We start from the raw sequence: 25,846 nt of genomic DNA, 5'->3' as shown, positions 1-25,846 counted from the left end.
CCACTTGTTCCAGATCCTATCTGCATGGCTGTCTAGCTGTAGCGATGAAAGACAATCCTGTCGGCTCTGGAAGCTGGGAGGAATACCTTGAGTGCTTTCCCACAGAAGCTTTTAAGTAGGGTACATATTACCATTTGCTGACATGCCCACGTAGCCTGTTAGCATTCAGATGCAAGGCTGATCCCAGTGTCCCCTTTCAGACTTGTGTTGCCCATGCTGATATCAACATCATGAGCACTCTATAAATAGAATCAGAGTTTTGCCTCTTTTCCTAGGCAACATTATTTTCTGGGACAATCGGAAATATCCTTTCCAGTGTAGCAGCTCATACTTTAATTCACATAACGGTTCACAGAATGACATCTGATTCAATAAAATGGCCTAATTGCTTTAAATGTCCGATTGGATCAAACAGTTCTCATGCACCCATGGGAAAGTACATTAGGATGAAAATTTTAAATTAGCAGGACCCAAAGTTATACAGAGGCAGGAAGCAGATATCACTGGTGTGGATGTGAGGGGGGAATGCTCTGGCTTATACCTCTTTGTCCACAGAATTCACAGGCCGCTGGACTATGAACTCTGCTTGTATAACACAATTTTTTTTCTGTCCAGAATACAGTGTGACACAATAGGGACAAGATAAAGCTATTGAATCGCTTCTTTTGATATCAGTGAGCCTCTTGTATTGTGAAGAATTGAGCTGGGACCTCAGGAGGTCCACAGAGAGCGGTGTGGGAAACATGGCAGATGGGAAAGCAAACCTGCATCTAGAGTCTGCAACAAGAAGAGAAAACTGACTTTCTACAATGTCAAGCAATGTAACCAACAGAATCAACGTGCCATGAAGTGATTGCTTAGCTCCTCTGGGACAAGGCACCACATGCAGGACTCAAGGCTGACATGCTCCCAGTGAGGAGTGCTGTTTGTTAACTCTGTGTTTCTCCCGTGCCTGTCCCACTTTGTTCCTACATGTACCATGTCATCTTCTCCGCAAGGATGGAGATCCACATCTATGGAATGTGGCATGCTATCGTCTCCTTGGAACGAATTCTCTTTGCCAGACATTTACATTTTTAAAAGACATTTTTTCTGTCCTTAGCTGTGGAAGTGTGCTTTCTGCTTCATCCTTATTGTCTCTGACTGTCTGGCCCTTGTCTTAACACCGTCCGTGTGCTCACCTGCACCATGCACTGCTCTTGGTTGCTGTCCATACACACTCGCATGTGCCAAGCTCTCCAGCCATCACTTCTTTATAGCAAGTAGTGAGTGTCTGAGATCATGGCAGCCAGTGATCTTTCTTCTAAACACCCTGCTTTCTGTTAGGCACACATTTAGTTTAGGTTGTGATGCTGTGGCAGCTCACTTTCTGCTGTGTGACGGAGAATTGTCTAATGCTATGCAAGGACGGCATCGTCCTGCACTCGCTCAGGGCAGAGGCCTCTGCACCTTGCTTTGAAAACAGGTAATTACAAATTAAGCAGCTATCCTGTTTTTTAAAGTGGCCCTGTGTTTCTAAGCAGAGACACACACCAAATTACAGAGGCAACATCCTCTTCATAAAAAGATGGCACTAATTCTGATTAAAAGACTGAATTGAAATCTCTGTGTTAATTGAGACAAAGATAATTGATGTGTCTCAAAAGCATTATGAGGAATATTTATTGAGAGCTATGTACTCCTCCAAGGCCTAAGAACCACTAAGAATCTGCTGGTTTTAATTAGGACATTTGCAACAGAAGTATCTGGTTGTCACATCTTTAACTAAGGTACCGGTTTTGCCTCAGTACTAGTGGGACAGTCATCAGTACTTGTCACCTGTCATAAAATGAAGTACACAACACCATTTACAGTTTTATCTGAAATGTCTAAAATGAATCAGATTAAGCTCTTAACTGAAAACTCAGTTTTATATATTCCAAATTTTTTATTCAGAAGGCAAAAGAATGGGTTAAATGACACAATAAAGAAGCCACCATGTAGGATGGAGCATCTCCTAGCAGCTTAATAGAAGGAACCACCATAGATATACTGCATGGGGATGTCCAGAGGCTAGAAATGTTTAGACAAACATTCCCAGAAATCCTTACATCCACTAAAGTGTCTACAGGACTAATAGTCTAGGCTCTTCCAAATTCAATGTCAAAGGGAAAAAAAAAAAAAAAAAAACACAACAACTGGGGAAAGAAAGAGAATGTCATTTAAATGTATTTAATTCAATGAAATATTTGTAGTAGAAATTAGTAACAATACATTATAAAAAGCCAGGAACTTTTTTATATGGGCCAGAGATAAGCGATTTTGGTAGAAAATGGTATCTGAGTATTTGTGAAATGCCTGGCTTTAAAGGTAAAATTCAAAGCATTCAGGCAGATACACTATAATGTCTATAATCTACTTTGTACCACATTGATACAGAGTTTAACACAAACATGGGGGAACATGAAGAAGTATAAAATCAAGGTGATGGGGATACAGGTGCCATTCCAGTTTTATTTCTATTGCTGTAATAAAATATCCTGACTCAAAAGCAACATGGGGGAGGAGAAGGTTTGCTTATCTTACAGTTCCACGTTCAGTCCATCATTGCAAGAAAGTCACAGTGATAAATACCTCCTTTTTATTTACTGGTAGCACACATCATCATTTGAGGGATTGGAAATATATTTATTTAATCCTTTCAATTCTTCTTGTATTAGTACAACAGGGTTCCCTTGAGTCAAAAGCTTTGTATTTCTGTTTTCTGCTATATTTAACAGTGTATAGAAAATGTATATGGCACACAATAGATGCTCAGTAAATATATATAATGATATATATGTATATATTCAGAGAACTAAAGGAAAATAGAAAACTGAGGTTTCAATTGTATTAAAGAAACTTAATTAAAGAGATTAACACTAAAAATCTCTAACAGAATAATTTCCAAAATGCTATAGTATAAAACAGACAAGAAGCATAAAGCACTTACATTAATTCCTAAAGTAAAATGAAAAGGCTAAGACAAATACTTGATGGAGAACCAGAGATTATTGAGACCGGGCTTTGTGGCAGACATCTAAATTTGTTTGCAGAAAGGGTAAACTTGGAGACAGGTAGCTGCTTCTTCCCTGCCAGGTTCATCTTTTCACAGTGCAACTGACTCTGCCTCTGCCGCACACTGGGCCTCTGTGTCTACAGAGCTAAAGCTGGCAGAAAACATTTAAGAGATGGCGAACTCTTTTCTAAGAGCAGCTTAGGAAATAAATACTGAGCCTTTTGCTCGGAACTTAGATCGATTCACTTTCCAGAAACAAATCAGCCGCAGAACGAGGCTAAACTGCCGCCCTGAGTCCATACGAAACCCTTTGCTTTGCCCTGGGCTCAGTGTGATGTCCCTCGGCTGCCCTGGGCATTCAGCCTTCATCATCTCACAAGAGAAGGGAAGACGCTGAGAAGCAGGTGGCCAAGAGGATGGCATTGATGCGCAATGAAGCCAAGGCAAAATTCACCACTTACTATTGCCAGCTGATTCTGTAAGCCCGTTTTCCATGGAAAGAACTGCAACTATTTAAAAAAAAAAAAAAATTGAAAGAAAAAAAGCCAAATGAGCAAGGCAGGTAAGGCATGGTCCTTTAAGCTTTAAGAAAAGGATCGAGTCATACACAGATAACTCAAAGGGAGATAGCTTTTTTTTTTTTTTTTTTTTTTTTTAATGAGGAAACGGGCATGCCTTCTGGACTGCACAGAAACATGTTCACAGACCATGAGGATACAGAAACATATGAGGATGTATGCGAGATCAGCGGCTACAAAGAACCCAGTGATCAACATTTTAGCAAACTACACCAGGCATCAGAGTCAGGACCTCATCTGGGAACGGGCTGATTAATACAAAACTATACTGAGACATTTAAATTCTCACCCCTTAGAAAAAGAGAACTTTACAGCAGCAGCCATCACATATTTATAACTGTATAATAGCATAAGCGCCTCCCTAGTTGATAATCCAGGATTTAAGTAGAAGCACGAGTCAACATTAATATGCAACTGCCTGGAGTCTCAGTCCCTGGGTAACCTCTCAATTCCTACTGTGGACTAGAGACCTTTTTAGCACGCCAGTTTGCAATGGACCAGCAGTGTAAAACAGAATGGCCAACTGCTCCTCTGTTAGTAACAAATGTGCTAATATGTACTAGTTTAAACTTGATCTATCAGTGAGTCAATGAACCATGAAGGGTGGGGGTTAATCAGGGTGTTCTCCAAACAAAGGCTCCTGAGCGCTGCAGGGACGCCACCCCCAGACTCACATCTGTGCTGTTTTGAGTTCCCTGCAATGGAAATGGCACAGTGCTCAACACAGTTAGCAGCCCGGAATCCTGCCTGCCGTCGTCTTGTAGATACTCACAACTATTTCACACAGGAAAGCAAGCAAATTGTTGGAAAGATAAAGCTCAGACAAGAGAAACAAAGTCCCGAGCTAACGCTGCTGCTAGAGAGCTTCTGAGAGGAAATTGTGCCCTGTTAATGAGTAACGGGTGGCAAAAAAGCCTTCCGTTGAAGATCTGCCTGTTTCCCAGCAGAGCTTAGAGGAGGTACTAGTCTCTTTTAGGTGATTTCTACTCAAATGCATTGATTTCCTGTTATTGTCAAATAAAAACACATGTGTACTGATCTTTACTCCCAGGGATCTAAATAATTCTAATGCCACAGTTTGACTTCAAGTAAAAAAATTACACTCAGATGCAGTTTGCTAGTGTAAACAGATCTCTTTTCCTGACAGCCAGCATGAAGGGAGCAGCAACTAACAGAAGGAATCAGCCGCCAGTAGAATGATCACCTCCGTACTTCAGGATTTAGACAACAATGGAGCCAACACCAGCCAGATTGAGAATGAACAAGCAAGAATGGAGAGGCAGAGAGAAGCTGGTTCACCCAATAGACCACAATACTTAGGATGTAAAAAGTATTATTATTAAATACAAGTAACATTTCAAGGGTCTAATTTGATGGTATAATTGGACATTTACTCACCCATCAAAGTAGGAAATTGCAAGATAACAGATAATAATTCATAAATGTGTTTAATGTAATGGTTTCATCTAGTTAGCAAGGTTTATTAAAGCAGCTCCTCTGGGTCATTCCTAAGTGCTCTAATTGGGTGTGGGTTTTTGAGGAAATGTTCTCAATCATCTGCAGGGTCTCAAAGGCTTGTGCCCAGCAGAGGAGCAAACACCCAAGTGAAGAGAAAGCATATGAAAAGGGGAAACCTTTTCCACCACACATTAGATGGCGTCAATACCCAGATCACAGAATGAACTCTCCAAATCAAACATTTCAATCAATCAATGAACAAATAGAACAAATAAACTGAGTACATAGTTCTAATAATTAAAAAACATATATATATGGAAATATATATATATATATAGGTAAAGTATTTAAAAACTGACGTTGGGGTACCTGTGCCCATTTTATACATTTATAACACAAACTCTGCTAGCTGTGGCTCTGGAAATGACATGAAAGAGTCCCCGGAAATATTTTAAGAACCAGAGGGCCAGAAAATCTTATGTGAGATAGTCTCTTCTAAAACAATGAGAAAATAGGACAGAAAATAGAGAAGGAGGGAAGAGAGGGTGGATTTGCAAGGAGTTATGGAGAGTTTCAGGAGTAAATATGAAACTGTTCAGCATCATCAGGGAGATACAATCTACACCTGGAGCTTGGTGGCCGCTGCTTGCCGCGTACTCATCAGCAAGCAACCACAAGGCATAGGCTCTGGTTTGATTCCCAAGCAAGAAGAAAATTAACATGTATTATAACATGGTCAGACAACCTTAAATGCGATTGAATATCTATTTAACAAAAAGGCATTAAATAAAGAAGGAGAGGCAGAAACTAAACTTTTGGAGAATATTCTCAAAGTACATAGTCATTTAAGACAGCAGAAATTATAATAAAAACCAGTGAGAGAGTAATATACTTAGAAATTTAATTTCTGTTAAGCAGTATCTAGGGGAAAGGGGAAATGCAAATAAAAACTGTAGAATTCCTTAAAGATTATGGTAAAAATATTTTGGATCTATGAGCTACATTATATACAGCAGTGAGAAGTTAGGGCCGTTAACATCTGCATCAATGAAATAAGGGTAAAAAATAAATTTCCAAGTCCAAAATTCAAACAAATGGAACCCAAAGTATAGAAGGAATAGAAAGACGAAAGCAAAAATGAGCGGCCTGAAGGGACTGAGTAGGTCAAGTTAATAAATAAGAAGCGCCTGTAATCCCAGCCCTCAGGGTGGAGGGGAGTGGGGAGTCACACCCCCAGCCCTGGGGTGGAGGGGGTGGGGAGTCACACCCCCAGCCCTCGGGGTGGAGGGGGGTGGGGAGTCACACCCCCAGCCCTCGGGGTGGAGGGGGTTGGGGGACATACACTCGGCGACTACAGGGAAGACCTTGACTTGGAAGCCAGCAAGACCACTTACTGTGTCACACACAAAAATGTCCTAGTACTTGGAGAAAAAGAATAAAAAAGCAAACAATAAAGTAATTTAATAATTGAAAACGGAAAAGCAGGTGGGAGTGGTAGGGCATGCCTTAATCTGAGCACTCAGGGAAGCAGGGGCAGGTGGATCTCTGTGCGTTCGAGGCCAGCCTGGTCTACAAAGCCAGTCCAGGACAGCCAAAGCCACACAGAGAAACCCTGTCTCGAAACAAACAAACAAATGAAAATGGAAAAACATAATACACATTGTAGTTGATGGAGAATTTTCAGATCAATAGAGAAGACATTTCCAGAGAAAGATGATGTCCTTAACCTCTGCCGGAGTAAAATATGAAAACAGGATGAAATGGACTATTTCTTGTACAAGTTGTCAGAATAGTTTCTAAAAATGAATTCATCAAATACAGAAGACACATCTGCCATCCGTGAAAGCACCAGGAAGAGGTGGTTCTATGAGGTACTGCCACAACCCCCAAGAGAGCAGATTACACAGTGCTATGTGGATGCTTCAGTGGACCGCAAGAGAGAACACAGCAGGTCTAAGTCTCGATCCCTGGTGAAGAATATAAGACGTAAGCAATAACAGGCTCCAGTGTTCATTCCCAGCGTGGGCTCGGGGGAAAGGCTCAAGATTACAGAGAGTAGCTTCTGTAGTAAGATGGACAGAACATGCCAACCTATCCCATAGTAGTCAGGATAGAGCATGCTTGTCTATCCCATAGTAGTCAGGATAGAGCATGCTTGTCTACTCCATCATAGTCAGCATGCAGTCTTCATGCAGAAACACAAGACACATCACGTTCTCCCAAGGAAGAAGGCAAGGATGCTTAGCATCCTCAGTGAGACTTTGTAGTAGAGATGTGGGAAACTATGGCTAGCTGTAACTCAACAGAGGTATGCTACAGTTTGGACCCCAAATTCCTCCACTGGTCCCTGTGCCCAAAGGCTTCCTCTCCAGCATGACTTTACTGAGAGATGGTATAAATCCCACAGAAGGGGAATTTGTCAATATCTAAAAGAAAAAAAAATATACAGGCAAATTTAACTTTTAAGTCAGGAATTTACATTTAGAAATTCATCTTCAAGAGTTAACACAGGACATTATTGTATCACCATTTATGATAATAGATAGAAAAACATCAAGACCTCCCCCACGTAAGGGCATTATGTAATACAGATATATTATAATTTTTTTCAGATTACACCCTGATTGTTATCGCCTCACTTGTACCTTCCCATTCCCTCCCTCCCTCCCTCCCTCTTTCACCATATTCCCCTCTGATTTTTAAAGAAGCTCTAGTGTTTCTTCTCAAAGAGGATATTCTAAGATGATCAACCTCATGGAATATTTATTTGATCTAATATCAAATTAGGGTAAATTACTCCTTGTATAAAGAGGAACCAGTTTAACTCTGAGGAAACAGCACAATGGATAAACTATTGCAAGTGTGAGGATCTGAGTTCAATCCCTAGAAGGCATGCAAGAACTCCAGGTGTGGTGACACATAAGCCTAGCCTTGGGCAGGCAGAGACAGCCGGACCCCTGGAACACGCTGGCTAGCCAGTCTGGCCTAATTGGAGAGCTCAAAGCCAATGAGAGCCTGCCTCACAGGAGACAGTCAGCATAGACAATGTTCCTGATGATGACACCCTCCTTAAGTCATCTTCTGGCCTCCATATTCACATACATGCACATTATAAAAAAAAAAGATTTTCAGCCATTAAAAACTGCTCTATATCACTTTACTTTTGTTGTGTATAAACTAAGAAATGATAACCATTGTATTTGATTCAATTTCACTATCTGCTGTTATGAACTGTTTCAACTCCTCAAGCCTCACTACAAAACTCATAAGTAATTTTGCTCCTGTATTTCTATGGGAGTGTGTTTCTAGTTCTTGATGCCATTATGAGGATTTAATGAGATAATTCATAAAAGTTGCTTACAGAGTATGTGGCACATAGTAACTGCTTAACAAATGTCAGTCATTATCATTAGCCTCTGAGTTTGAGAATAATGACTCTCTGAAATTCAGTTAAGAAGTGGTGTTAACGAATTCATTTAACAGCATGAAAACTTAATTCAACGTTTTACTGGAAACATTTAGAGGATATTCGTTTGACACCCTGAATCTAATCACTTGGCAAAACCTGACAAAGCCTACCTAAATTGTTTCTCCAAGAAGCTGAATGATACAAAACACACTGTCACCGAGCTTCTTCCTTGCAGAACAATCTGACATTGATATTCCCGAAAATGAATATGCTCGTCAGCTTCTAGTCTCAAGACGCTCTGTCAATGAGTGGAGCAAGAATATAATTTTCATGTACCATACAGCAATTAATTTTGAAATATAATTATAATCAATTACATGCAAAAACATAGCCCTCCTTTAGGATGAAGATGCCTCAAGGGCTGTCGAGAAGGAAAGCCCTCGAAAGATCGCCATGATCACTCGGTTCAAGTCAACTGTCTCTAAAGGACTAATTCTAGCTTCCTGTCAGCTAAAAATGCAGTACCTGTGAGAGAAGAAGGTAGAAGAAGCCAGAATAATCCCATCAGCCCTGTCTGGCAGTCTCTATCAGCACAAACCAGAACTGGTGAGGGTGGGAAGGTGACTTAGGGAACAAGCAATGACCCAATGTGACTGAAGGACGGGTGCTGGTTAACTTGAGAAGATAGGAAACAACAGTGTGACTGTTCTATATTCTGTCTGCAAAGACATCTTTATAAGTGTGGTGTGTAGGGGTTTGTATACATGCATTAATGAAACCAAGTTGTTTGAAGTTGTCGATGTCATGATTGTTGCTCCCAGAAACACATTAGATTAACTAAGGTGTCCTTTACAGGAGGCCCATCTCTGGGGCCACCTAGACCTATTTAGTCAGAGTCTCTAGGGTCTCAGGTCCAGGAAGAGCAGGTCACAGTGAAGATAAATTTTCTAAAAGGCATATTCATAGATCTTTTAGTATTTTCAGCTTCTCTTTTGATCACTTTAGACACACCTATTCCATGTTCTCACGTTGAGCTTGTGCTATCATGGAACTTCTCAGGGGTCTAATGCTACGGCTTGCTATGTTTGCAGGATGACACTTAGTGAATTTTCACACTGTTAATTGCCAGAATGGAAACAATTCAAAATGTGAGACCAGCCCTGTTCAAGGCTTAAAATAAACTGTAAACTCTTCTGTTGCCTTATTCACAAAAAATTTTGTGGTTGCTGCACTTTCTCTCCATTTATAATCTCAACTATAAGTATGGCAAAGTTGGAGTTTTGAATGAAAGTTTCTTTTGACAAGATAATCTTGAAGAGTTAAGTGATATTGGTATTGGTTCATAATTTAAAAGAGATAAGTTTCATTGTTCTCTTTTCAACGTCCAGTTCAGTAAGCAATAGATAATGCAAAAGAAATAAACATAACTGAAGCAAATTTATTTTTAAGCTCATTGTCAATACTTGGCTTGATAAAATATAGTCTTTCTATTTGCAAATTGATTTAAAAGAAATATCCTATATAAAATTATTTAAAGGAAAAATGTTTAAGTATGCTTGCAACGGGTAGCTTTAGTAAGTTACTATGCCAATGCTACTGGTAGTACTGATACCATGTAGACAGTCTCTGTTGTTTGAATGCCAGGGTTGCCACCCATACAGATATTCAGACTTTACAAAGCTCCTGTGTGCCTACGCAGGCGAGCATGGGAGGCTGCTGTGTGCTGATAGGCTGACATTAGCAGTGATGACACACTGGAGATTGTCAAGTGTTTTTGTTCTGGATGACAGAGTCACACAAAGGTGTACTCAGAACAATAAACAAATATATATATATATATATATATATATATAAGCCATAACAGTTAGCTGAAGAGTCAGTGCGCAGTGAGTTCCCTATGACCTTACATTCGGCTTTGCTGTTTTAAGCTGTAAGCTACTATTTTCCAAGCATGTCTCTGCTCCTGTATCAATGGCTTTTTTTAAATAAACTTCCTCACAAATCGCTCTTAAAGTGCCTGGAGCTCCATCCTCTCCAGAGGAAGAGAAGTCATAAAAGACATCCCTAAGCACCCAGATCAGAGTCCTGGTTCCACTGTTTGTATTCATTTTCCAAGTCACTTAGCAGACACCTTTAGAGCTTTTTCATTTAGAAAAAACAAAGGCTTATTCTGGTTCTATAAGTTTGTGCTGATGTTGAGGGCCCAGATGTCGCATACTTGAGAGCCCAAGGATGCTCATTCAAAACCAGATTATCATCTCTGGGGAAAAGCTTGGTGTGGGGTCCAAAGGAGCTTTCCAATGACCATTACTAGGAAACTCAAATATGTAAACATAGAATTGTGCCTAAATGGAATAAAAAAGAGCACATCTAGTGTACACACACACACACACACACACACACACACACACACACACACACACACACGTTTAAAGTTGTGCATACTTATCTTTGTATCACAAGTACCTTTTTAAAGTCAGAAAACACTATGTTTGACTACTTTTGACATAATGATGACAATTACTTAAAAAAAAAAAAACATTAATTCTAGAATCAGTGGTTGGTGACTTTGATTTTCTTAACTTTTCTAGTGTCTTCATTGAACACTTGATTCATTCTTAAAACAACATGTTGTCTTATCTGTCTCCAGGGGAAATTTTTGAAAAGTATGTCTAAATTTAATTTCTTCTTTATTATTTTTATTATGTGTAGCTGTGGAATTTTGCGGGGGAGGGGGCAGTTTGTACATGTGAGTGCAGATTCCAGCAGAGACTAGATGTGTTAGAGCCCATGAAACTGTAGCTCTAGGCAGTGGTGAGCTGACTGGTGTAGATGCTGGGAATTGAACTCAGCTTCTCTTCAAAAGCAGCGTATGCTTTTAACAACTGTGCCATCTCTCCAACCCCTCATGGCTTATTGTTTTAAATTTTAGTTTATTATGATTTATTCAGATTACTTCCTGGTTGTTATCCCCTCCTTTGTATCTTCCCATTCCTACCCTCCCTCCCTCTTCCACTCTATTTCCCTCCTCTAGACCTCTGACAGAGGGGACCTCCTCCCCCACCATATGATCACAGCCTATCCTGTCTCATCTGCATAGCCTGCTTCCCCTGAGTGCCACCAGGCCTCCCCACCAAGGGGAAGTAGCCAAATTGGGGACACCAGAGTTCACATCAGAGGCAGTCCCCCCTCTCCCCACAACTGTGGAGAATGAGCTGTCAATTGGCTAGACCTGAACAGGGATCTAGGTTTACTGTATGCATTGTGCTTGGTTGGCACAGCAGTTTGTGCAGGCCCTCCTGGGTCCAGATCCACCAGCCTTGATGATCTTTTTGTAGGGTTCCTGGACACTCTGGGTCCTTCCATCTCCCAATTCTTTCATACCACTCTCAGGAGTCCCCACAGAGTCCAGCAGCAAGTCCCAAGATCTGTCCTGATCCTATGCTGGGTGGAGTCTCTCAAAGGACATCTATGTTGGACTAATAGCCACTTATAAGCAAGTATATACCATGAGTGTCTTTCTGGGTCTGAGTTACCTCACTCTGGCTCGTCATTTTTAGTGCAAATTTCAAGACTTCCTTGTTTTTAATATTCCATTATGTAAATGTACCACAGTTTCTTTTTTTTTTCTTTTTTTTTTTCCTTTTTTTATTTTTTTTAAATTTTTTTTATTAATTTATTCATATTACATCTCGATTGTTAGCCCTTCCTCTGTTTCCTCCCATTCTTCCCTCCCTCCCATTTCTCCCCTTCTCCCCTCCCCTATGTCTGTGACTGAGGGAGACCTCCTCCCCCTATATATGCTCTCAGAATATCAAGTCTCTTCTTGGTAACTAGCTATCCTTCCTCTGAGTGCCACCAGGTCTCCCCATCTGGGGGACATGGTCAGAAAAGGGGCACCAGAGTTCATGTGAGAGTCAGATCTCACTCTCCACTCAATGGTGGAGAGTATCATGTTCGTCGGCTAGGTCTTTGGTTGAGGGAAATCTAGGTTGTTTCCAGATTCCGGCTATTCTGAATAAGGCTGCTATGAACATAGCTGAGCAAATGTCCTTGTTGTATGGTGGAGCATCTTTGGGGTATATGCCCACGAGTGGTATAGCTGGGTCTTGAGGTAGCACTACCTCCAGTTTTCTGAGAAAGGGCCAGATTGATTTCCAAAGTGGTTGTACAAGTTTACACTCACATGAGCAATGGAGAAGTGTTCTCCTTTCTCCACATGCTTGCCAGCATGTGCTGCTACCTGTGTTTTTGATCTTAGCCATTCTGATGGGTGTTTGGGCGTTTTCTGTTTTTTTCCAACGCACAGCTGAGCCCGATGCATGAAGTGTGTCACAGGAATGAATTGCACTGCTTACTAGTCACAAAGTTATAAGAAGTCTTCTATGACTCCACGCTGAGCAGGAAGCTGGCTGTGGGGACACATACCTATCACCCTAGCAATGGGGAGGCTCCAAAGGGGAGAACGTGAGTTCAAGGTTAGCTGTGTAGACCTCGTCTCAAGAACACAGAACAAAAGGAAAGTAAAAGATGCTCTGTGCAAATGTGCTGAAAAAACTGGGTCAAGAGTGAAGTTAATTGACTTTTAGATTAAAAGGAAAAGTGTTCTTTTATATTTATAAACCTGTAATTATTTAGTCAATGTTAATTAGTTTTCAAATCTCAAGTATTTGATATTGCTTTTTTTCTTCTGGCTACTGCTGCTAACTTTTCCTTAAAATCTTATCACATTTTATCCTCACTTAGATTCCAAGTATAATTGTTCATATTTAGAAATAACACAGTGTCAGAACTATATAAAATTGTAATTGTTAGATTAATTAAGACTAAAGGAACACCCACTTGAGGCTAGAGTGCCTCCGTGTTTTTCTCCTTAGAGGAACAAGAGGAGGGAGGTGTAAGTGCTGGCAATAAAAAAAAAAAAAATCTACTTGTTCAAACAGGACAAATTCAAAATAAACTTGAATTCAATGCCATGTTTAAGAACAACTTGTTTTTACTAGCTTAACCCAGTTAGAGGTAAGATCTTTGTATTTGGATTTAAATTATGGTTCTCTGACATTTAACTGGAAGTTATATACATTTTTGAAATGCAAAATTTCTGTCACCTCCCAAATTTTCTACAAACAATAAACTCTTTAGCTAGGGAAAACTGGGCAGGGGTGTAACCAATGAACAATCAGTCTCTGCCCAAACCCAAGCAGTGTGTCGGAGGCAAGGAATGGCAGATATAAGACAGGAAGGCGACGCATACACAAACATAACTCCAGTGAAAGCAAACCAGGGAAGACCACAGAGAGCTGGTCAACAGGCCCGCAGAGCCTAGGGAGGACACACCTCCTCCACCACTTGTGGAAGAGGCCTGAGCCAACTCTATTGACTTTCAGAGGACACGCCCTTTATGAATGCGTGGGTTATAAAGATCTGAAAGGAAGGGTGTTGGATAGTGAGCTTGAGAAGAGAGCTCCTATATAACGGTGGAAAGTTTTGCAGCCTCAGACAAGCCCTTATAGGAGATGATCCAGTCTGCCTTCAGTGGGACAGGAAGCTGGCCCCCACTGGGTATTCTGGGCCCTGGACGCAGAAATGGGGCCGACACTTCTACCTTGTTTAGGTTTTTCACTCTCATCAGAGGCTTTCAACCCTTCTTGTCTGCACTGGTTGGTTTTAGACAGTAATTTATTTGTTCTCAATGAGCAAAGTAATTCTGTACTCCAGGAGTAAGCTAGAGAAAATGACCCTCTGTACCTCACTGTTTCCCACTCTTATCTAAATCAAAAGTACAGAGTGAGCTCCCCAGAGGCTGTTTCACAAAGATGTGTGTTTATTCATCTCTGCAGTTTGACTAGATTTTTTTAAGCCTAGATCAAGCTAAAACATGGTTCATTAAACTAAATATGGGGATAGTGTTCTCAGAGGTATCTTGTTTGGTTTTTAACAAGTCTGTCCTCCTATAAAATTAATTTTACCAAATTGAGACTTGCCTGGATGTCCAGTGCTTGCTTGCTGTTGAGTTTGTGGGTGAGATACAGCAGAGTTGCCTGCAACCCTCTGGGAGAGTTCTCAGACCTTCGGCACAGAGCAAAGGTTCACTCTCCTAAGCAAATGGCACATTCGTATTGTATCGGCCATGTACCTGCTCATGCTAGTAAAGCTAACTGAGATCTTTTGAGAGAAATTTAAAATAACAGTGTTGAAAAAGTAATCCATCACAATGGACACTTTTTAGTTTTGGACACAATTTTTCTTTGTAGAAAGATGAACCAAATTCTGGCCTCTTTGTGCTTCGCCCTCTAGAAAGGCAGATCCTAAAGGGCTGAGGAGGAAGCAGAGTCTCCCAGGCTCAGAGCACTCACTTCAGCTCATTAGCTATGGGCAGATGCTTAGCAGATACACCATAGGCCGGTGTGTGTCCATACGATATTGTGGATCAGTGCTGCTGGGGCTGGGGCTCCTGATGTCATTATGACCTGCTTTCTGCCTGGTATGCAATGCTATTACCCAAGCCCAAACTGCATCAACCACTCCAGCCACTTCTGCACTGTTCAATCTGATAAAAATTCTGCTTTTGACATAATCTTTTAGTATGTGATACTTAGTATTCTAAGTTTGTCAACATTCATTCCTTTCTCAGCATTATACAGAATTCTAATTTTCTATACTTCTGCAAGAGTGGCTTGAAATATTGATCAATGCAGCTTTTCTTAACTGTTTATATATACCTAAAGATGTATCGAGCAGTCCACCACATGTCTGTGCTATACAATTTCTCTTTCTATATAAATATGAACACATTTCTGGAGTAATTTCATTTGTTTAACTTAAACAAATAAACAAGCAAACAAAAAAATTTAAAATGGGCCAATGAGAAAATAATCTATATAATCTCCAAGTAAAATGTTTTAATTAGGTAAGTTCTATTCACTGGAAGGGCAGAATGGTTAAGTTTCTTCATTCAAAATATAAAAATGACTGAGGGGCACCTCCTCCCTCTCCATATGACCATAGGGTATCAAGTCTCTTCTTGGTAGCCTCCTATCCTTCCTCTGAGTGCCACCAGGTCTCCCCATCCAGGGGATATGGTCAAATATGGGGCACCAGAGTTCATGTGAAAGTCAGTCCCCACTCTCCCCTCAACTGTGGAGAATGTCCTGACCATTGGTTAGATCTGGATAGGGATTCGAAGTTTACCGCACGTATTGTCCTTGGTTGGTGCCATAGTTTGAGCAGGACCCCTGGGCCCAGATCCACCCATCATAATGTTCTACTTGTAGGTTTCTAGGACCCTCTGGATCCTTCCATTTCCCTATTACCCATACTTCTCTTGCCTAGAGTCCCAATAGGATGTACATAGGGGAGGGGAATAGTGTGAAAGCAGGAGGGAGAGAGGAATGGGAGGATACAAGGGATGGGATAACAATTGAGATGTAATATGAATACATTAATTTTTTAAAAGTAAAAAAAATAAACAAACTTAATATAAAAGTAAATAAATAAATGAATAATTAAAAAACAAAACAAAAAATATAAAAATGTCACTTCAAAATTCTGAATACCCTCAGTCCATTACTCTCCCGAACACACTCAGGCCTTAGCCTTCGGGAAAGTGTCCAGCACATAAATGTACTTTCCTACTTTCCTCACCATGTGTGGATAGGAGGCAAGTCAGTTCTAAAACATGCTCAAGAGAGATGTGAGTTAGTACAAAGCAGATTCTAAAAATAACTCACAGGGCTGGCAAGGCATGTCAGTAGGAACAGGTGCTCCCCTGTTCCTGCCCACCTGAGTTCTATCCCCAGAACCCACATGAAGGAGAAAGGAGAGGGCCAATTGTGTAGAGTTGTCCTCTGACTGCCACACCTACACTGTGGCATGCACATCCACACTCACATACTGCAAATGCATACATACATAAAATAATAAAATTTAAAATTTTTAAATGCAATTAAATTATTTTAAAACTTGTTACGGGGGCTGGAAGGATTACTCAGTGGTCAAGATAAACTGGGTTTGGTTCCCAACAAGGCAACTCACACCTATCTGTAACCTCAATTTGAGGGGATCTAAATGCCCTTATCTGGCTTCTAGGGGCACTGCATGCACATGGTGCACATATATAAATGCAGACAAAGCCCCTATACATTTAAATAAAATAAATCTGTCCTACTTAGAATTTCCAAAACTTCTTCATAAATGTGGCTATTCAAAAGTTAATTTAGAATTCATTTTATAAGATCAGGATTATTCAGATGGCAAAATCAAACAATGGTATCACCAAAAAGCTAAAGATAATGCTTTTTATGGATACTTACGGAAGAATTCTTAAAGTTGTACCAAATTTATCCAATAGCATAGTAAAAGAATTATGTGCTATGACAAACTGAGATTTATTAATGAATGCAAACATAGTTGAATACACAATTATCAATCACTGTACTATGTCAGTCACATCGACAAAGTAAATGGAAAAATTAAATGATTTTCCCAGCTGATATAAGAAACACCTGACAAGATACATGATGCCCCTCAGGATGAAAATAAGACTAGAAACAGAAAGGCGCACCCACAGTACAATCCAATGTTCAAAGAGAAATAACTTGTGATTTTAAAAATCATCTTATTTTTATTTTTATGAGTATGAGTTTGGCCTGCATGTATGTCTGTGTACCATGTGCATTCCTGGTGCCCATGAAGGCCAGAATAGGGCCTCAGATCTCCTGGAATTTGAGTTACAGATGTTTGTGAGCCATCATGTGAGTGCTGGGTCCTCTGGAAGACTAGCCAGTGCTCTTAACCAGAGTCAGATCTCCAGCCCCTGACATGTGATGACACTTACCTGTATCAAGGAGGCCTACATTCATTGAACATTCCTGTGATGAGTACTTACCTTCTAGAATTTTCTTAAACTGCTGGAACCATATGTCGCAGTGGTCTTCACTTAAGTTAATAAGATCAAGGGTGGAGTCCTTTAATTTGTTTTGGGGCTCCTTCAAGCAGATGAAAAGTGTGATGCCCAACAGCGTGCCTCTGCCAAGCTGCTTTACAGAACAGCGCCTCTTCAGCCTCACAGAGAATATGTCCTCAAGTTCTAGGGACTCTTCTTTGCCCAGCAGATCACACGTGGAGCCACCTAACAGAGAAATGAAAGGCTCGCACTTATGACCTTCAGAATCTTAAAGACACCCAATGTGTAAACAAAGCAACATTTTAGTAATAAATTAGCATTACTTATAGAAAACACTGGCTTTGCTCATGGTAAGTCTATGATGATGAGGAGTCATCCTGAGTCTATGATGGCTTAGTAAAGGAAAGACGCATTACTGCTGAAGCCACATGTCTGCGTATGCTATGAAAGCAGAAAGCAACTGTTTAGGGCAAAGCAGGGCACAGAATTAGAGGGCCTCATTAGTGAGCGACTGAAGGTTGTTGTGGGTCTTGCAAGGCTTCAAAGGAAGCCTCAGAGGGATCACGCTACTCCCAGCTCATTTAAAACAAGCAGAGACATTCATGGGGACATAAAAAACAGCCAGCATCTCTATCAGCCAAGCCCACATAACAAAGTATTCCAAGAAGCATACATATGTGTGTATGCCTGTGCATGCATGACGCAGTGTTAGGAGTCCCTGAAGCCTGGGAAGAAACGTAACCACGAAGATGGAGGCACTCTGTAGCTTTAATTGCCAAGGCTTCGTTGCAAGCCTCATCAAGGAGTGGAGCCTCCTCTCCTAGCCACAGAGTCGAGTCTAGCCTGGCTGCTGCTCACTGAGCACATGGAAGCTCCAGAAAACAAGACAAGAAAATTGCTTTTCTCCACCATTAGGTAGGCAGCAGGGAGATCAGGTAAACTCAAGTCCATTTTTCAAATCTGTCACTTTTCGAAGGGTCTGGTTTCAGGCCTGGATGCAACTGACTGCTGAGCTTTTTTCGGGGACATAAGAATCAGCTCTCTCCCAGGGTCGATTCTGTGGGGGGTTTTCTCTGGCATCTAGACATTGCATAGCAAAGAAGGTAAGACAACCATATTACTACAGTCACCACCTAAACTGATAGAGTGAAACTGTTTGACCAAAATACCTTTTTTTTAAAAACACGGGACACACACACACACACACACACACACACACACGATGACCGGGCATCACACCCAGACCATGGTCCTCAGAACTCCTCTGTGTTCTTGTGAGGGAATAAGAGGAAAACTGCAGAACACTTGGTAATTTCATAAAAGTATTTACCTCAGTTATTACTCCTGGACAAAAGTCCCTGGGCCAATCTTAGAAGATGGTGTCCCAGCATGCTTTCCATCATCTTGCTTGGTTATATCAACAGTATGCCTTTTTATATTCTTCATCTTCCAGTCAAATAAATTGGTCATTGTATTTTGATCCTAAAACCTGTATCCCACTGACTCATCCCTGCAGCCTGACTCCTTTGCTTTACAGAACCTACAGGTGTCTTTGAGAGTAGATTTGGTTTCTCATAGCTGAACAGTATTTAGAGGTTCCTCGAGGAGTCCTGGGGAGGAAGGCATGAGAAACTCAATCCTGGCTAGCACAGCACCAACTTGCCAACAGTCATCTGATAAAGGCAATTCCTAAATTGAGATTCCTTTTCCTCAGGTGATTCTTGTTTGTGTCCCCTTAGCAAGCACTTCCCAGTGCGGCAAAGGGAACCAGGCTCAGGCCCAGAGAGGGGTCGTATGTTTGTACATGCTGAGCTTATTAGGAGTTGTGCATGAGTGCCAGGCAAGCGGGTCTGTGAGCAAACTCCCTGCAATGTGTGAGGGAGTTGGATCTTGTCAATGGGGAAGGAAAATGGGTGCATCAAAAGCTCAAGGAAACCCTCACCCAGTGGTCCATAACAGACTATGTGGTCAACTGTCTGCAAAGCTAAGCCTGTCTTCCATGTGGAGGTGCTTCTGGGGAGACGCAAGTAAACGTCACTCAGGTGAGGAACTTGTTTTGGCCTATCTATGGGTATTTCCCCCTAAGTCTATTATTCAACCACTTAGTGAAACATCTTCTTATTTTCCACTTGTATTTATTAAGATGTGTTATTTCATGGCTTGGGGGGAGGGCTGAGGCTTAATCATAAAGAACTTGATGTACAAGCAGAAGGATGTGAGTTACCCAGTAGCTAAATAAAAGTCAGGTGTAGGCAGTGCACAGTTATAGCCCTTTGGGAAGGAGGGGACAGAGGCAGGTGGATCCCAGCTCCTGGCTAGCCATCAGTCTAGTCAAATTGGTGAGCTGCTGGTTAGTGAGAGACTCTGTCTCAAAAAGCTGGAGGGCAACAGAGGAGATACCCCATGTTGACATCTGACACCACATGCATGTGTACTCAACAGCGCATACATGCAGAAAATATACACAGACATGCCATAAACAACAGCACACACATGCAGACAATACACACAGACATGCCATACACAACAGTGCACACATACAGACAATATACACAGACATGCCATATACAACAGCACACACATGCAGACAATATACACAGACATGCCATACACAACAGTGCACACATGCAGACAATATACACAGACATGCCATACACAACAGCACACACATGCAGACAATATACACAGACATGCCATACACAACAGGGCACACATGCAGACAATATACACAGACATGCCATACACAACAGGGCACACATGCAGACAATATACACAGACATGCCATACACAACAGCGCATACATGCAGACAATATACACAGACATGCCATACACAACAGCACACACATGCAGACAATATACACAGACATGCCATACACAACAGCACACACATGCAGACAATATACACAGACATGCCATACACAACAGCACACACATGCAGACAATATACACAGACACGCCATACACAGAGAGGGCGGTTCCCTCCCACTTCTTTTCCTCATTTCTTCTTGGTTGCTCAGCTGTCACTCATCAGTAGAAGTATTTCAAATAATCTTGGCATCAAATCCATGTTTTATGTGTGTTGCTAATAATCTCCTGGCTAATCTTATAATATTGGTTACAACCTGTGTTAATTAATCATTTAGTTTTATACAGTAAAACATGCAAGAAATATGCCTAGGGGAAAAGAAAGGAAGAAAAGCAAGGGAGAAAATAAAATAGCCACTAAGAAAAAAAAAAAAAGGTAAACCCCACAATTTTAATTTGTAATCTCATACCACATAGTTTGAATTCTTCAATATGCCTGTGTTCTGCTTAATTATTTAAAGAATCGTTCTTAAACCTCTTATATGTCACACATTGGGATCATAAATATTAACCAATAGCTAACATCACACTTGGTAATCAAAAACAGAGATGCCTTTATAGGAACAAGAATGCCTACCACCACCCTTGCTACTGCTCACGTGCTAGACACCCTGGCTGAGTACTTAAGAAATAAAATGACAGCCAGGTGGTGGTGGCACACGCCTTTAATCCCAGCACTCTGGAGACAGAGACAGGTGGATCCCTGTGAGTTCGAGGGCAGCCTGGCCTACAATGTGAGTCTAGGACAGCCAAAGCTACACAGAGAAACTCTGTCTCGAAAAACCAAAAAGAAGAAAAAAAAAAAAAAAAAAAGAAAGAAAGAAAGAAAGAAAAAAATAAAAAAGAAATAAAATGACATAATTGATGAGAAGGAAAACTCAACTTGAATTACAGGCTATAATATAATGTTTTACAAGATTTATGTGAATCAACTTAATCATTAGATATAAGGAAAATGCAAATATACCTACATCCAAGAAGATATAATGGGGAAGAAAAAAATTCCTAATCAATCAGCAAAATATACCTTTGAATAAGCTAGCAATAATTGATGCAGGAGTTGAATGAGGGAGGAAGCCCTATTCCCCTCCCCTAGACCTCTGGAATGGCTCCTCCCCCATCTGTCCTCGGCCTATCAGGTCTCATCTCATCTCAGTAGCCTGCATCCCCTTCCTCTGTGTGCTGCAAAGGCCACCAGCCAAGAGGCAGAGATCAAGTCACTGGTACCAGAGTATGTGTGTCAGAGGCGGTCCCAGATCTCCTCCCCCTGCCAACGTGGGGTGGGAACTGGAAGATAAGAGCAAGTGGATAACAAGAGGGATGTAATATGAATAAATCATAATAATTAAAAAAGAAAGAAAGAAAACCTTGGGAATTACTTTGTAGAAAAGAGTGATGTACCGTAAGTGCATGATTCTTACCTGAAAAAAAAATTCACTGAGAAACAAATGAGTGAATGGAGACATGCTAAGCTCCACGACTACATGCCATACAGGTCTACAGTCTCATTGTTCAAGAACATTAATGTACAACTTCAGCCAGAACCCCAATGGAATTTTTTTATGTTTGGATGAGCAAGGAGCATGTTCAAATAATTTGCAAGTTCTCTGGGAGTAACAGGCTGCATTAGCTAGAAAGGGGATCTAAAAACAATGAAGACGATTGCCTTCCCAGCAGGTATAATTTGCAAAATTGCAATAATTTCAATATCTAGACACAGAAACAAGTGGACCAGAGAAAGATATCTACACATTTGAAAATTCACTAATGTGCCTATTGTGGGACCTAAACTATGTGGAAAGTGGGGAAAGTGGTTGGAAACTTATTACTCATTTGAAGAGATAAAAATAAAACCTTATCTCATAATTAATTTGCAGCAATATTTTCAGATTAGAAATTTATATAACCTTAAGTTAGAAATATGTCAAGCATAACAAAACAGTCAGACGTGCATAGATCAACTCACCTGGCCTAAAATTTATTTAATCACTTTAAAAGTCCTAAAGATTCATGAAGAAAAGTCACAAAGAGAGCAAAGGTCAAAGAGAGTTATTTGCAACACTTTCATGGAAAAGTACATGAAAGACTCAGGCAGGGATTCCACAAGAGAGGGGATGCAAATCAACCAACAAACATATGAAAGAGTTCACCCTAATTAGTAATCAAAGAAATGCAAATTCAAACAACAAGACTCCACTCTTTGCCTTTTAGATTGGAGTGGGATCAAAAGTAAGGATGGACGATGGCGGAGCTAAAAGGAAGTGGTTGTGGTGCTGGCAAGAGTGCGCCAATGGCAGCCGCTGGGTAGCAGGTTGTGAGTGAGTATCAAAAGGTTTCCAAATGTCAACTGCAGCAATATTCACGATGACAAAATTATCAGAAGCCATCCTAGTCTCCTTCAATTGGAGGATGGTGGAATAAAATCATGGCTGCCTTCTGTAGCTCTTAATTGAACAAGTGTCACTGGTATGTCCCCATCCAGAAAGACATTGACACTAAGAAGAAAGAATGCATGCAACAAAAGAAAGTTACACAGTCATTGTCAGGATGGGGATACTGAACCCGCTTATAGGATACTTAGAAAGAAACTCAAGAAATAACTGCAGAAGATGCTTAATGCCAGGTACCATTTGAGACAGATAAGATTGAGAGCAGGGTGGTATACACTCACTTATATCTGGACACTAGCCCAAGGGGCATGTCCCATGAAAGTCTTCACTTACCAGGAAAGTGGGACAGAGGGGAAGACTTCCTATTGGGACTCTAGGTGAGAGAAGCAAGGGAGAATGGGGAAATGGAAGGATCCAGAGGGTCCTAGAAACCTACAAGTAGAACATTATGATGGGCAGATCTGGGCCCAGGGGTCCTGCTCAAACTATGGCACCAGCCAAGGACAATATATGCAGTCAACTTCGAACCCCTACCCAGATCTAGTCAACAGAGAGGACGTTCTCCACAGTTGAGTGGAGAGTGGAGACTGACTTTCACATGAACTCTGGTGCCCCATATTTGACCACACCCCCTGGGTGGGGAGGCCTGGTGGCACTCAGAGGCAGAATAGCAGGTTACCAAGAAGAGACTTGATACCCTATGAGCATATACAGGGGGAGGAAGTCCCCCTCAGTCACAGTCATGGGGAGGGGAGTAAGGGGAAAATGGGAGGGAGGGAGGAATGGGAGGATACAAGGGATGGAAAAACAATTGAGATATAATATGAATAAATTAATAAAATATATTAAAAATAAATAAATAAAATAAAAAACTGAGTTCACTGGAAAAAAAAAAAGATCGAGAGCAGAACATGAGATTGAGTTTTCCCTTACAAATCTTCATTAGCTTTCCCATCCAGTAATCAGCAGTACTGTAATTTTAAGTGTAGAAATGGGGAAATTGGGGGCATGATGGCTCAGTGGGGAAAGAGGCTTCCTACTAAGGCTGGCAAGGAATTCTGAGCAACTCCTGAAAACTCTCCTCTGGACTCCACATGGTACCCTGGGACATGTACCATGAAGGTAGGAGGGAGGGAGGGAGAAAGGGAGGGAGGGAGAGAGGGAAGGAGGGAAGAAAGAGCAGGGGAGAGCAAGGGAAGGAAGGGGAGGGGAGGGGAGGGGAAAGGAGAGGAGGGGAAGGGAGAGGAGGAAGAGGAGGAAGGGGAGGAAGGAGAGGAGAGGAAGGAGGGAAGGAAATGTGTGGTTCTGATGCAGGAATGTACTTTTCAGAATTGACTCCAAAAGAATAAATAATAAATACAGCTGAGGTAAAAGAAAGTTCCCCCAAGCATCATATAGATAAACCTTGGAAACAACTTAGGTGTGCAATAAGAGAGTGTGGGTTTCATGAAATCTGTTGGTGTAGCAGAAGATTATTGTTTTGGATCCAAAAAAGCATGTTAAAATTCTGTGTGCTTGTCTTTGAAATATTTTTATCTTAAGGCTTCGACCTGAATGTTTAATCATCAGAGTGGGTTGCGATTGGCTGTACCTTTTAGTTTTTTGACATTTGTAAGCAATAGTCAGTACATCTGCTGGCTCTGGGTGACAAAACCCCAGCCTCCTAGATGTCAGGTTAATGAAGGTCTTCTCCCAGCTCCCAGTGGAAAGCCCTCAGGCTAGCCTCAAGACAAGCTAAAGTTTCTGGAGATTATCTGATGGGATAAACTGAATATCTTGGGTCATTATTTCTCCTCACCCACCACTCCAGGACACCCTTCGGACATTCTTAGGATATACAAATATAACAAACGCGAGCAAAGAGAACAAAAGAAATTTTGATTCTATAAAGATTGACTACCTATCTCTAAGGATTATTTTAAGAATGACTTGGACTCATTTTATTTTACAAATGAATCAGAAAGAGGCTTTTGAAAATAAATGAGCTATTTTAAGTGCTGAACAAAGGGGTTAATTCCCAAATCTCTGCTTGGATTTCCTTCTCCAGAGTAGCTGCACAGATTCACACTGGCCACTCCCAGGACAGTTTCTGTCACAAGGAAAGCAAATGTTTTCATAATTACAGATGAAGGTCATATTTCCTAGAACAACCTAATATAACTGGCCTGTAAAGTAGAGTTCCAAAGAGAGGCACCGCTCTCTGACTTCTGGGCGTGTCTTTTAAATATGGCTTTTCTTTGCCTTAAGGATAAGTGGCACTTTTGTTGTGGAGACTCTGGAGTAAAACCTCATATATAAGCTCATATTTGACATCAGAAGATATAAACACAGGCACTGCTTTGCAGGCTACTAACGTTAACTCCTCAAAGGCCAGGCACAGCTCTGCTTGGTGGCATGTGGGTTATTATTTGAAATCTATTGGCTCGTTAGCATCATATTGGTTGTTACTAGTCGCTTCAGAACACTAACTGTCCTCTCACATTACTTACAGAGATACTGGGACCATCTGTTCTTGCAAGGGATTTAAGTATGCGTCTATTGGATAGCACGCTATTTATTTAATTCGGCACCCACTTCCTATTGTATCTTCTTGGGGGAGGGGGAGCCAATTTAATTACAGGGAATAAAGATAACCTTTCCTGGCAGGTTACCCTGTCACCATGAGAGCAAAGCAGGACCTGCTCAAAGTGGGTTATGGTGGCAAATAAGGAGAGCAAAGCCAAAGATGCTTAAGGATATTGAGCAAAGGTTTAACAAAAATAGGACGGTGAGTGGCACTTTTAAAAATATTACTGTAAGCCCAGGGCTTGTCTGCCTCAATCTTGGCACATCTGCCTGATGCGGACCGTAAACAGGATTAAAGCTGGGTTTATCTGCCTGGTGCTAATTGTGCTCACAGTTCCCCCACATGTCTACTTTTTTAAACGCTGCCTGAAAAACAGCTTGCTGGAGAGATGGCTTCCACACAACACCCTGGACACACACAGGCAGCCATGCGTGCATGTGTACGCACGCGCACGCGCACACACGCACGCGCACACACACACGCACACACAGTGCATATTAGATGGTTAGGCAATGTGATGCCTAACAGTTTTGGTGGGGTTTTTTTTTTTTCTCTTCAGAATTACTTATCTAATCCCCTAATTAAAAATACAAAATTCTGTTTGAATACACCACATACTGAGATAAATCTGTGAAGC

The 25,846-nt window shown here is 41.1% G+C and overlaps 1 protein-coding gene across 1 annotated transcript in view; it reads right to left on the bottom strand.

The window, feature by feature from the left end:
• Cerkl (ceramide kinase like) overlaps positions 1-25,846 on the bottom strand; it is a 105,482-nt gene that overhangs the window by 44,931 nt on the left and 34,705 nt on the right. The window contains exon 2 of the mRNA XM_051167129.1: positions 17,370-17,612. Coding sequence (XP_051023086.1) covers positions 17,370-17,612 — 243 coding nt within the window. The remainder of the gene's footprint in view (positions 1-17,369; positions 17,613-25,846) is intronic.

The sequence above is a fragment of the Acomys russatus genome, chromosome 24, assembly GCF_903995435.1.
Source record: "Acomys russatus chromosome 24, mAcoRus1.1, whole genome shotgun sequence".
NCBI classification, from domain to species: domain Eukaryota; kingdom Metazoa; phylum Chordata; class Mammalia; order Rodentia; family Muridae; genus Acomys; species Acomys russatus.
The sequence above is the reverse complement of the archived record's forward strand: the minus strand, read 5'-3'. Positions and strand labels throughout refer to the sequence as shown.